General features: G+C 44.3%; 1 protein-coding gene across 1 annotated transcript in view; it reads right to left on the bottom strand.

Annotated features, from left to right (window-relative positions):
- IL17RC (interleukin 17 receptor C) overlaps positions 1-2,105 on the bottom strand; it is a 37,674-nt gene extending 35,569 nt beyond the window's left edge. Inside the window, exon 1 of the mRNA XM_077276357.1 lies at positions 1,623-2,105. Within this exon, the coding sequence (XP_077132472.1) occupies positions 1,623-1,745 (123 nt within the window). The 5' untranslated portion in view covers positions 1,746-2,105. The remainder of the gene's footprint in view (positions 1-1,622) is intronic.
- Between the last annotated feature and the right edge of the window lie 10,520 nt (positions 2,106-12,625).

Here is a 12,625-nt window from a genome sequence, read left to right as displayed (position 1 = left end):
CGCCGCTCCATTCATTGACTAGGAATGGAGGATGAATGAAGCGGTGGTCGGACATGTGCATTACCTCGCCATTCTAGGCAGGATGCAAGTGCCCAGTTCTTCCAATGGGCAGGTGACCATCTTCACTGGACAACCCCTTTAAGCTTAACGGAGTAAAGATGAAAGTCAGATATAGCCGCCAATTTCAGCCTTCCCGGATGACCATTTAATATATATATATATGGGACGACTACCCCCGTTAATGAATGATATCAATCCTTTCTCTCTGCAGTGTAGGGGTCTTCCCATGAAAAGTCATGCACCCTTGGCTCATAGAGCATGAGGAGCGAGGAATAGAAGAAACAAGTCCCCTTTACTGTTCAGGGATGTTGGGAGTTCCAGTGCTCAACAATTGGAGAATAAGAAGTAGTCGCCCACCTCCCAGTATCACGTCACATAGGATACAGGACGCAAACTGACATTTACTCCCCCAAAAAAATATATGCAAATAACTAGTCCCACAATAACTTTGAGAATGTATCACTTATTCCTGCAGAATGCAGACGAGCCGAGAGATTGTGTTCTTTTCATCAGAAACTCCAAAACTGAGACGTAACCCTGATAATTCCAGTATTTCCAGATCCTTATCACAACCCGATGTTCTATAGTTACAAGGCAGAAATTCTGTTACGCTGCTTCAGATTCTGGGAAAGCTGGGTGACAACCGATAATGTTACAGCTATCACCCAGCTTTTCCTACTAGAGCGTAGGTGATGTCTCTCTTAATATGGCAGTCATATTGGCTGTCACTCAGCTTTCCCTGACTCCTAGAGCGTAGGTCATGTCTTTCTCAAAGCGGCGGTCATATTGACTGTCATCCAGCTTTTCCAGACTCTTAAAGTGTAGGTCATATCTCTCCATAACTATATTGATGTGGCGGTCATATTGGCTGCCACCCAGCTTTCCCTGATTCCTAGGGCATAGGTCATGTCTCTCTCGAAGTGGCGGTCATATTGGCTGCCACCCAGCTTTCCCTGACTCCTAGAGCATAGGTCATGTCTTCCTCGAAATGGCGGTCATGTTGGCTGTCACCCAGCTTTCCCTGAATCCTAGAGCATAGCTCACGTCTTTCTCGATGTGGTGGTCATATTGGCTGTCCCCCAGCTTTCCCTGACTCCTAGAGCGTAGGTCATGTCTTTCTCAAAGTGGCGGTCGTATTGACTGTCATCCAGCTTTTCCAGACTCCTAAAGGGTAGGTCGTATCTCTCCATAACTATCTCAATGTGGCGGTCATATTGGCTGTCACCCAGCTTTCCCACAGATATTAAACCAATAAAAGTCACTATTGACTACTTATTTCATTTTTAATTGCCCTTTAATTACGTGTCTTATTGGCAACTTTACTGGAACGTGTGTACCAAACCTTTTATGTTGATGATTTATTGCATCGTGTGATCACGATCTTAAGCTGCGTTCACACCTTGTGGCCGCGGACGCGGTGCAGCATTTTGTTAAAACAGAAAAGGTTTTTACCTCGATTTTGGAAAAACGCAGCAAGACTAGACGTTTTGGCGGTGTGTGAACACAGTCTGACATACTCTAATGATCGCTCCCCCGCCGTATTATAGAGTAGCATCACTTACCCCCGTACAGGTAATATCTTCTGCGTTACTTGGAAGCGTTTCCAGCGTAATCTCCTGCCGGCCTCCGAATCCATAGTGTAAGCTCAATGCCAGGAAGAGGGAGCAGAAAGCAAAGCGTTTCATGGTTAGTTTTCCAAAAGATACAAAGTGTCAATACCCAACGGAAGCTTTTGTTTTTTTTTTAGTTCTATAGTTCACAGTTGCTAAAAAAAAGGTACAAAATAATAATTGGAAGAACAAGGAAAAGTCCAAGACAGTGCGGAGTCTAGAAGTCGCCCCTGAGTGTTTTTCCTTCTCTGGATGGACACGTAGGGTCCTTTTTTTTTAGATCTTTAGATTTTATCCGGCCTCCAGCATTCCCTGATCACTCATGGCAAGAAACAGATGTCAAAAATGACAATGCAGCCAATGTGTGGCCCCTGGTTTCTTGAGGGCCCCTGTGTGCCAGCTCTGTACTCACTCCAGCTCCCAAGAGCAATGTGTGTCCGCCTCTGCTACACCCTGCTGTTATGGGAACTCCTCCATGTGCTGCCAAGTCCACCCCTGGGCTGTCATACCCATGTCATCATATCCCTGAGACACATGATAGCAGGCGCTGGTACCTGCACAGTCCTAGCGCTGCCGCCTGCTGCAAACAATCGGAATAATGTAGCAACATGAACATAAACAACAGAAGCAACAATGTAACAAAGTATCAATCTGCATCCTGATACTATTGTATTGATTATAAATAATATTTATTAATATAAAAGTTCTCTAAAATGTCGGGAAAATCGTATAATTTATAGCGGGGAAACGATAGTTTCACACAGCTGCTGCAGAACCTCTGTTGGCTCTGCAATAAGACTTTATTCACACGTCTGAGTAAATAACATCTTCACCCGTATGATGATTTGTGTTCCGTGTATCATCTGTCTCACGCAGAAAAGAAATCGGACAGAGGTTTCCCAAGCATCTACTAGAATCCAGTTAGCATATATTGTGATGTTCTGCAGCAGCTGAGGTGTATTATGAGGCTCTGCAGCAGCTGAGGTTTGTACTATGAGGTTCTGCAGCAGCCGAGGTTTATTATGAGGTTTTGCAGCAGCCGAGGTGTGTGTTATGAGGTTCTGCAGCAGCTGAGGTGTGTTACGAGGTTCTGCAGCAGCTGAGGTGTGTATTACGAGGTTCTGCAGCAGCTGAGTTGTGTACTGTGAGGTTCTGCAGCAGCTGAGGTGTGTATTACGAGTTTCTGCAGCAGCGGGGTCACAGTGCTGTATACGAGAAGGAATATGTGAGCTGCACTTATGCAGTTTCTCTCATCTCTGAATCATCAGAATGTGATTTTCTTATTGATTTCTAGAATGTAATAATCAGGTTGGATTATCAGCAGACAGGGGCCCCGAGCTGTCAGTGTCCGGCCCTGCATACAGAGATGATGCCCCATGGGACATGTCACACCGAGGATGGGAGTGGAGCAGACAGACATGGTGGATTGAGCCGGTGTCACCATAGATACAATGGTCATGTCATTGTGGTTTATGGACGATGACATCAAATGCCAATAATTCACCGCAGAAGAATCTGACCCTGCCCGGCCGCCTGAGTCATCTGTGCACCGGTGGCATACATACACCTGCCTGACACCCAGAGTAACTGACGTGGAGTTGTCAGACTGGAGGTCCACACCTACCAGTCAGCTGGACTGGCACTAAGCTGTGGCAATGAGCAAGCAAGAGACGGGCTGAGCTTCTGGGACAACTAAAGGTCATTGCAGAAGGGCCACCACCACCGCCTCCCAGTTAGTTCCCATCCATCAGTAAGACACGGTGATATATGTGTATTACTGAGGTTAGGAGCCCGTTCTCCATACTTTTCAACTCTTACAAAAAGTCTAGGAGGTTTCTGGAAAAAGGGGAAACCTCCAGGACTCCTGGAGAAGTTAGCGATCTTTAGGTGCCACCAAAATATCTTGGATACCGGCGCTTCCAAAACAGTTCCTTGTGCTCGGCGCCAACATACTCCATTATTAGATGGAGCCCAATCTCACATTCAAGGAATGGGGTGTAACCTGGTTATTAGGGTTGAACAATTAATATAAATGTTCAATTCTCTAGTTGCCTACTCCTGGCCTAATGGATATTGATCATGTGCACCAAAGAAATACACCAGACACAGTCAGCTGTAACTCTCCTTGATCAATGTGTGGCTCAGCTCCAAGAAGGGATTTTATTAGTGAAAACACAATGTTATATATCTCCTGTAAGGGGGCTCGGTTAGCTCTAAAATGGGAGTGATCGGATGTATTTCATTGGTTAGTGGGTTGGGCATGAGCAAGTCCATGGGCGGATCCATGAGGTCATCAGGGTGGGTTGGTCCGTAAGGTCATCAGAGTGGGCGTCACTGTGGGTGGATCCATGAGGTCATCAGGGTGGGCGTCATCTTGGATACCAGACCACACGGTCTGCTGGTACAGGAAATGGCGGCCATCTTTAGTGTCTTCATTGTTCATCTTGGATACCAGAGCACATGGATCTGATACAGGAGATGGCAGCCATCTTCAGTGTCTCACTTTGTCTGAGGAAAACTTATGTAAGGTTAAACAATACATGTTATAGGTTGCTTCTCTCAATTACCTTATGTGTTGAGGTTAATTAAGTATTTGATCTTATGGCTCTCCTCAACAGTCCCCCCTAAATACTTTATTAACCTTTTCTTTTATCTTGATCCCACCGTGGTTCCCTGTCCCACCGATGTTAAGTGTTATTATGACATCAGAAGCTTCATGACAATATGGATGCTATAGACACCAGAGAATGTGTGACTAATTATGGGTATACTGCAGAGGTATATCGGAGCGCGTTACCAGTGTCCTCGGGACTTCCCTACCTGCTGGATGTATTACTCTCCAATCTTCCATCTCCATGGTTACATAAAATACACATGTGCGACTAACCCTGTTGTACACATCCTAGATCTGACCGTCTTGCCCGGGAGGGGGAATTGGAGTTTTCACCAGTTTGAGACAAGTTTTCCCTTGTGGAAAACCTCCCTTTGTAGCTGGACTTTGACAAGCAGGTCAGATCCTACTCTGTCCCTAACTGTCTAACAAATTTATAATGTGAGAGATGGATCCAGGAGGCGCTCAGCAACCCTGACTGAAGTAGGAGTAGTCAGGAGCACTTAGTAGGGACCCTTAAATCTCGACTCCAGGGATGTCTTTCTGATGAACTTCTTTACAAGCACGTAGTCACCAGGTTGGAAAGCATGGGTACCTTCACTGGAATCTGGACCTGGAATGGATGATAAAACTCGTACATGTGTTACTGACAGTTCTTTAGTAACAACAATTACATAATTTACAAGAGTATCACTTCCCAAGGCTAGCTGTTGTGGAAAATATTGACCCAATCTTGGAGGCCCCCCAAAAAGAATCTCGTATGGTGTGAGTTTGGTGGGACCCCTTGGAGTGTTTATGACTGAGTATAAGGCAACGGGCAAAATGTCTGTCCAAGTCTGACCTCCTAACTGGCTTTCAGTATTTTATTTTTGAAGGCGTCATTCAGTCTTTCTACTTTCCCACTGCTCTGTGGGTGATATGGAGTATGTAAACCCAAATCAGCTCCCACCAATGTCCATAGTTCCTTAGACAGTGCTGCAGTGAACGCAGGTACTTGGTCACTCTCAATTACTCTGGGACCCCATATCTGCAGACTACTTCAGTCATCAGTCTCTTAACAGTCACTCTGGCAGTCATGTTGGTTACTGGATAGGCTTCGGGCCATCCTGAAAACATGTCAGTCACTACCAGTACATACTCGTACTTCCCTACTTTTGGCATTCGAATGTGGTCAATCTGAAAGGGATAAAGTGGTTTAGCCAAATGTTTCTGAGTAACTTTCTGAGGCGGTGCTGGATTGCATGCTGCACACACAAGGCAGGACTTGAAATAATTTTGGGTGACAGTAGAAATTCCAGGTGCCATATAAATCTTCCAAATCAGGTCATTCATCCGATTCTTGCCTCCGTGGGTGATACCGTGTGCCCATTCTGTCACTGAAGGGTACAGATTACGGGGTAGACAGACCTTTTTGTTCATCCTCCAGACTCCATCTTCATCCTTTTTTTTTTTTAGCCGTAAGATCAAATACTTAATTAACCTCAACATGGTTAAAGGGAATATCACAGGCAAAACCTTTAGCACATAGGGGTGGATATAAGTACTATCTCTGGTTTGCCCGCCCATCGTTGCTCTCAAGCTCAGAGCACAAAGTTAGAAAACTAGAATGTGTTGTGTCCAATGTGTAATATACCATTTTTCTAATTCCCTTTACCTGGTGCAAGCCCCTGACTGCCATGAAGAGAGGCTCAGTACCTGCTAAAGGTCCCTCAGAACTGATAAGCCTGGAGATCTGCTGTTTTCTACAGCAGCACGTTATGTAGAGAGTGGTCGTGGGGACAGGTGAGGCTTGGTACCAGGTTCGGAGCGAGGAGTGTTAGAAGATTTGGCAGAGAAAGGTGGAGGTAATAGCGGAGCACGCTTGTTTCCTGTCTACAAATCTCAGAAATACATTTCTAGTGAGACTTGTGATGTCATCACACACCGTACAGTGATGTCACTTATAGGGGTCGTCTAGTATCCAGTTGAGGTTCTTCCTGCAACTTTTCTGTAGGATCCTTGCTTGCCGAGTTTTTACCCAGGTCATTGGTTACTCAGGCCAGGTCAGTGTTGATATTAGCCCTATTGTCCATCACCACTGAAATCATTATCTTTATGAGATGAATGGAATATCTATTGTCCTCTAACACCGGGTCCGATATATGCGTAAGATAGATCGGAAGAATATGAGTACATCCTAGTGCTGTGCCTCCATGATCTGCTGTCCTCCACCACAGGAGCCCCTCATCTGCATGAGGATGATGGTTGGAGTGTGAGCATATCCTTGTACTCTGCCTTCTAGATCCATGGTCTTCTTCCACTTGGCCCAGCATCTGCTTGGGGCAATTGGGAGGACTAGAGTCGTCCACCACTAGGCCGGAGAAATGGAAAAATATATTGTGTTCCACCACCAGGACAAGTACTTGCATGAGGCTTTTATTGTTTAACAGCCTTTGGCTTGACCTTGAGCCATGGCAACTCTCGGAAAATCAATCTTGTGCAAGCCCAGATATGTCCACCAGGGTCTTCTCCACCGCTCTCTTCATAGTACCAAGCCATCGTATTGCTGGTCTTCCTCTCCACCTTGTTCCTTCTATTCTTCCGACCATAATGTCCATCTATGCTATTGATAACATCCTTCATTCTTGCATGTGAGGAAGATGGTTGGAATATGAGCATATCCTAGTTCTTTGCCTTCTAGATAAGTCGTCCTCTTCCACTTGGCCCAGCATCTACATGAGGCGGTTAGGAAGGGTATTGTCCTCCACCACTAGGCTGGAAAAATCTATTGTGCTCCACCACCGGGCCCATCAATTGCATGGGACAGAAAGAAGGAATATGTGCATATCCTAATGTTATGTCTTCAAGATCCACTGTCCTCCACCATCAGGCTCGTCATCTGCATGAGATGGCTTAAAAGCCTTTTATCCTCCACTACTAGGCCCATCATATCCATGGGGTTTATGTGAGGAAGATATGCATATTCTAATGTTATGTCTTCAAGATCCACTGTCCTCCACCATCGGGGTCATCATCTCTGGATGTAAAGAATATGAACATATCTTCATGCTATGTGTTCAATATCGACTGTCCTCCACGATTAGGTCCATCATCTCCTGGGGGTGAATGTGATTAATAGGAGCATATCCTAGTGACGTGCCTTCAAGTGATGAGGGTAGACAATAGACCCAGCCAAATTCTTCTTTGTAAACCTCTTTCTACCGTTGTACGTATTGTGTATATAATATGTTGAGCCTGGGGGAGTTATATGGACAGACTCCAAACACTAGGCCACCAGGACTAATAACAAGGCAAATTAGTGATCCATAGTTTCTTATCAGAGTCTTCAAGGTAAAGAGGGTCAGATGTGCTCCTTGGTATTTGCAGTGCATAATTAGGGGGTGCTAGTTCTCGGTCTCCTAACATGTAGGTCATACAGTCCTGCTGATTGACATGTTCTCTTTAATTACTGCTCAAGTCCTCAAATACTACAGGTATTGCTATAAATAATTATATAATGCCAGGTACAGTACACCTGGGTATAGGACTCACCCGTCTGGCAGATTGTGAATAAACAATGGGAATGTGATTCACGTCTTACTAAATATGTGGTTATAAAGTGATAAGAGCAGCGCGGTGAATTGCTGGTTATATTTAGAACTGGGTCATCGTTTAGGCAACAAAATCACAAATAACTGGAGACCAAAGGTAAAAGTCAAGATTACAAAGAGGGGTGATCCAGTGATCGGCTGTGATCAGCAGTGATCGGGGTGGTCCTGGCTGTGCTCAATTTCTCTTCACTGCCCCTACAGGAGGATTTAAGTATTACATAGCATCCCATAAAATGCATGTGTTGATCCAAGTGAGCCAATATGCCAGGATTATGCCCCATTTTTCCCAGTAACCCCATTTCCGGGTGCATTCTGGTTTCTGTACACAGTGACAAATCTCTCATGGGACAATTTGTAAAAGGATATTTTTCATCTGTTGTTTATAAAAACGAAACCCAAACCTGATCTTCCAGCCATTGTTTGTACAACGGATGGAATGTACAAAGTTCTCGTCCTTCAAGTTAGGCGGCATTTTATAATGTTCTTGTGAAAATCCGAACCAACCTAGGTTAACGCAGCTCAAGTGGTGATTTATGGCTGTAATCTGAAAAAAAAAAAATAGGAGGCAATACATGCAGGTATTTATACCGCTAATTATAAGGGTCACACCCAAACCGACAAAGTTCTAGAAGCGATTATCACCTTCTTCATTAATCCTGGCACTAAAAAAGAATGTCTTAATAGTACTGACATAGTAGGGCCATATTATGTGTACATGACAGTACCCACATAGTACTACTGTGCAGTGCAAACTAAGTGCTATACAATGGCCACGTAATAGCGCCATGCAGTGCCTGCAGCCTGCATCCTAGTACGGCACAGTGCCTACTTAGCGGCATTTCATGCCTACATAATGCTTTAATTCAATACATACATAATAAAGCCATATAGTAACTGTATGATAATAACTCCATATAGTGTCAAAATAATACTGCCATATAGTGTCAAACATGAATACCATACAGTATACAGTACCCACATAGTAGTGATTGCATAGTAACATACAGTGGCCCCATAATACTGCTAAGCAATGACTACATGCTGTAATACTGCCATACAATACCTGCAATGTAATATAGTATGGTATAATACTGCTATGCATGCACACATCATAGTGCCATACATACGAGTACCATACTATACACACAGATAATATAGTAGTGATGTACAGTGCATATACACTGGGTACATAATACTGCTAATCAATACTTACATAATACTTCCATATAATACCATAGTGCTCCTATAATGCTTCTGTACAGTGTCCATATAAAAGTGCCATACAATGTGAAATAACTGTATATGACAATGCCCACATAATACAGTGCCTACATGATGCTGCCACGCAGTGCCCATTTAATATTGCCATATGGTATCCATATAATATGACATTGCTGTACGGTGTTTAAATACCGTAATATCACCAGAACTTTGTGCCGGTGTGGAGAGGGCACAGTGTATAGGGTATGAGGGTACACATTTTGCTAAGGGGGCTCTGCCCTCCATTGATAAATACTAAGTCATGGGATTAGAACGAATGACCTGAACACCTTGACTGAGGTTAACGTTTCCCTGCGGCATCCGACGTGTGAATTTGTACAATTTTTATGACAGGGATCATAATAATGGAATGTGTCCCTGGCTATAAAGCATTGGTGTAACATACGTAACGAGTGTTATAAACCCGCATTTATAGAGTTATTTGCTTCTGCAGAGACTTATGGGACAATTCCTGTAGGGTGTGGGACTGCAGTGTGACTGTATGAGGTTCCATAACAAATTATTCCATGTCCATATTTATTTGCCAAAAACTAGGTCAAAATGTGAAGAAATATTAAGGCCCCCATGGCTGCCATCATTATTTCATGTAAAGCACAGACTTTTTTGGGGGTTCATAGTAGAATGTATTTTATCTATATACTACAATACTTAAGTATTGCAAAATATAGAACAAGCAAACAAATAACCTTTAGAGTCTAAGCTGTAGCTCTTGGTTTATGTGCAATTTATGTAAGCATTGCACGATCACATCTTTGGGGATAATTCCCTGGGACTTCTACTCCTGGGAAGATTAACAACACTTTGGAGGTGAAGGTATTGCTGTGTATAGAACACGTGATCAAATGACCTTTAGAGTCTGAGCTGTAGCTCTTTGTGTTTTTTTTTTTTTTGCAATCTCTGCTCCTAGGAAGATTGTCAATGGGCTTAGATGTTTTTACTTGTAAATATTCTTTCAAACTGTAATGTGATGGACTCCAAATTGTTTGGAAATGACCTTATAACCCTCCACAGATTGATGTGTAGCAACAATAGCTTCTCTACGATAATTGCTCATGTCCCTGACATTCTGTTAATATGTGCCTGGATGATCCAGACCAGCAAACCGACCAAACTTTTGCTTTTATAGAGGTGATTACATTGCTGGTGAACAATTCATCATGGCTTTGTGATCAGCAACTGGCTGTTACTTACGCTCTTAATTTGTGCACACGTCAAGTATTTGGTGCAGGAAAAACGCTGCGCAAAATAGGCGTGTTTTTTACATGCATTTTTGGTGCGTTTTTTCTCCACTTATTAGCATGAAATAGAATTGACACAAATACACAATGTGTGCATGAGTCTGCAGGATCTTATTCACTTTGCTGGCATCAGAAAATCCTTCAGGTTTTGTCACAAATATGAACAGAAAAAAAATGCCAAAACCGTGACAAATCTACAACGTGTGCACAGGCTGCAATTAGGTTGCATTTATACATTGTGGCCATAGGGCATTTTTTGCCCAAAAAGTTTTAAAACTGCGGAAAATACTTTTGCAGAATGTCGGTGACTTTTAGACACATAGAGGAGCATTAAAATGTCAGCGTTGGGTCTAACGTTTATGGACGGATTTAGATTTGATATATGGACTCGGACGGCGCACGTCCCTTTATCTCCATGTACAGTATGTATTTATGATCCTGATATCGCTGTCTGCGAGGTGTTCTCATATACTGTAGATAAGTATTTACTGGGCAATAGTTGTGTCCTTGATCTGTTATCTACTTATGATGGTACGATGTGCAGTTATGGGGTCAGCAGAGCGGTGGTGACATTTCTGCCCTCTGCTCCTCAGCACTCGGCCCCCCGCTCTGTTGCGTTACGTGGTCTGCACCTCATGGCCGAACTGCTGCGGTTCCTTCCACTTCTCAATGATATTAGTCACAGGAGACGGGAAGATTCAGGAGGAAGAAATGTCATAATCTGACTTGTTACCCCGATGGCTCCTATTACAGGACCGCGCTGGTGTCAGTGAGTTCTGTACTGCCGGCCGTTCTGTCACATGGTAGTAAAGGCAGACGCCATAGCGGGCGGCCGTGGTTATACACTGGGAGGCGAGGGGCTGGATGTAATTCACCAGGGGGGCAACAATGGGGCCGGATGTTATTCACTGGGGACAATGTGGCCAGATGTTCCACACCAGGGGCAATGGGACTGGATATTATACACCTGGGAGGCAATAAGCCAGATTTTATACATCGGGGGGGCAATGGGGCTGCATGGTATTCACTGGGGGCAATGGGCCCGGATATTATAAATGATCAACAATGAGACTGGATCTTATACATCTGGGGCAATAAGGAGGGATGTTGTACATTAGGGGGCAATGTGACTTAATGTTATACTGTGAGGTCAGTGGTGCTGGATCGTATAAAATCAGGGGCAATGGGGCCAGAAGTTATACATTTGGGGCAGTGGGACTGAATGTTATTCATTGGGTCTGGATATTATTCACCTGAGGGGCAATAGCGCCTGATGTTATACATCGGGGGTGCAATGGGGCTGGCTGTTATTCATTGGGGGCAATGTCCAGATGTTATACACTAAGGGCACTGGGACTTAATGTTATACAGCGGAGGCAATGGGACTGAATCTTATACAGGGGGGCAATGGGACTGGATATTATACAGGGGGCAATGGGACTGGATATTATACAGGGGGCAATGGGACTGAATATTATTCAGGGGGGCAATGGGACTGAATATTATTCAGGGGGGCAATGGGACTGGATATTATACAGGGGGCAATGGGACTGGATATTATACAGGGGGCAATGGGACTGGATATTATACAGGGGGCAATGGGACTGGATATTATACAGGGGGCAATGGGACTGGATATTATACAGGGGCAATGGGACTGAATATTATACAGGGGGGCAATGGGACTGAATATTATACAGGGGGGCAATAGGACTGGATATTATACAGGGGGCAATGGGACTGGATATTATACAGGGGGCAATGGGACTGGATATTATACAGGGGGGCAATGGGACTGGATATTATACAGGGGGCAATGGGACTGGATATTATACAGGGGGCAATGGGACTGAATATTATACAGGGGGGCAATGGGACTGAATATTATACAGGGGGGCAATGGGACTGGATATTATACAGGGGGCAATGGGACTGGATATTATACAGGGGGCAATGGGACTGGATATTATACAGGGGGCAATGGGACTGAATATTATACAGGGGGCAATGGGACTGGATATTATACAGGGGGCAATGGGACTGGATATTATACAGGGGGCAATGGGACTGGATATTATACAGGGGGCAATGGGACTGAATATTATACAGGGGGGCAATGGGACTGGATATTATACAGGGGGCAATGGGACTGGATATTATACAGGGGGCAATGGGACTGGATATTATACAGGGGGCAATGGGACTGGATATTATACAGGGGGCAATGGGACAGAA

The sequence above is a fragment of the Ranitomeya variabilis genome, chromosome 8 (genome assembly GCF_051348905.1).
Source record: "Ranitomeya variabilis isolate aRanVar5 chromosome 8, aRanVar5.hap1, whole genome shotgun sequence".
Lineage (NCBI taxonomy): Eukaryota > Metazoa > Chordata > Amphibia > Anura > Dendrobatidae > Ranitomeya > Ranitomeya variabilis.
Note: the sequence above shows the minus strand (reverse complement) of the source record. Positions and strands in the feature narration are given on the sequence as shown.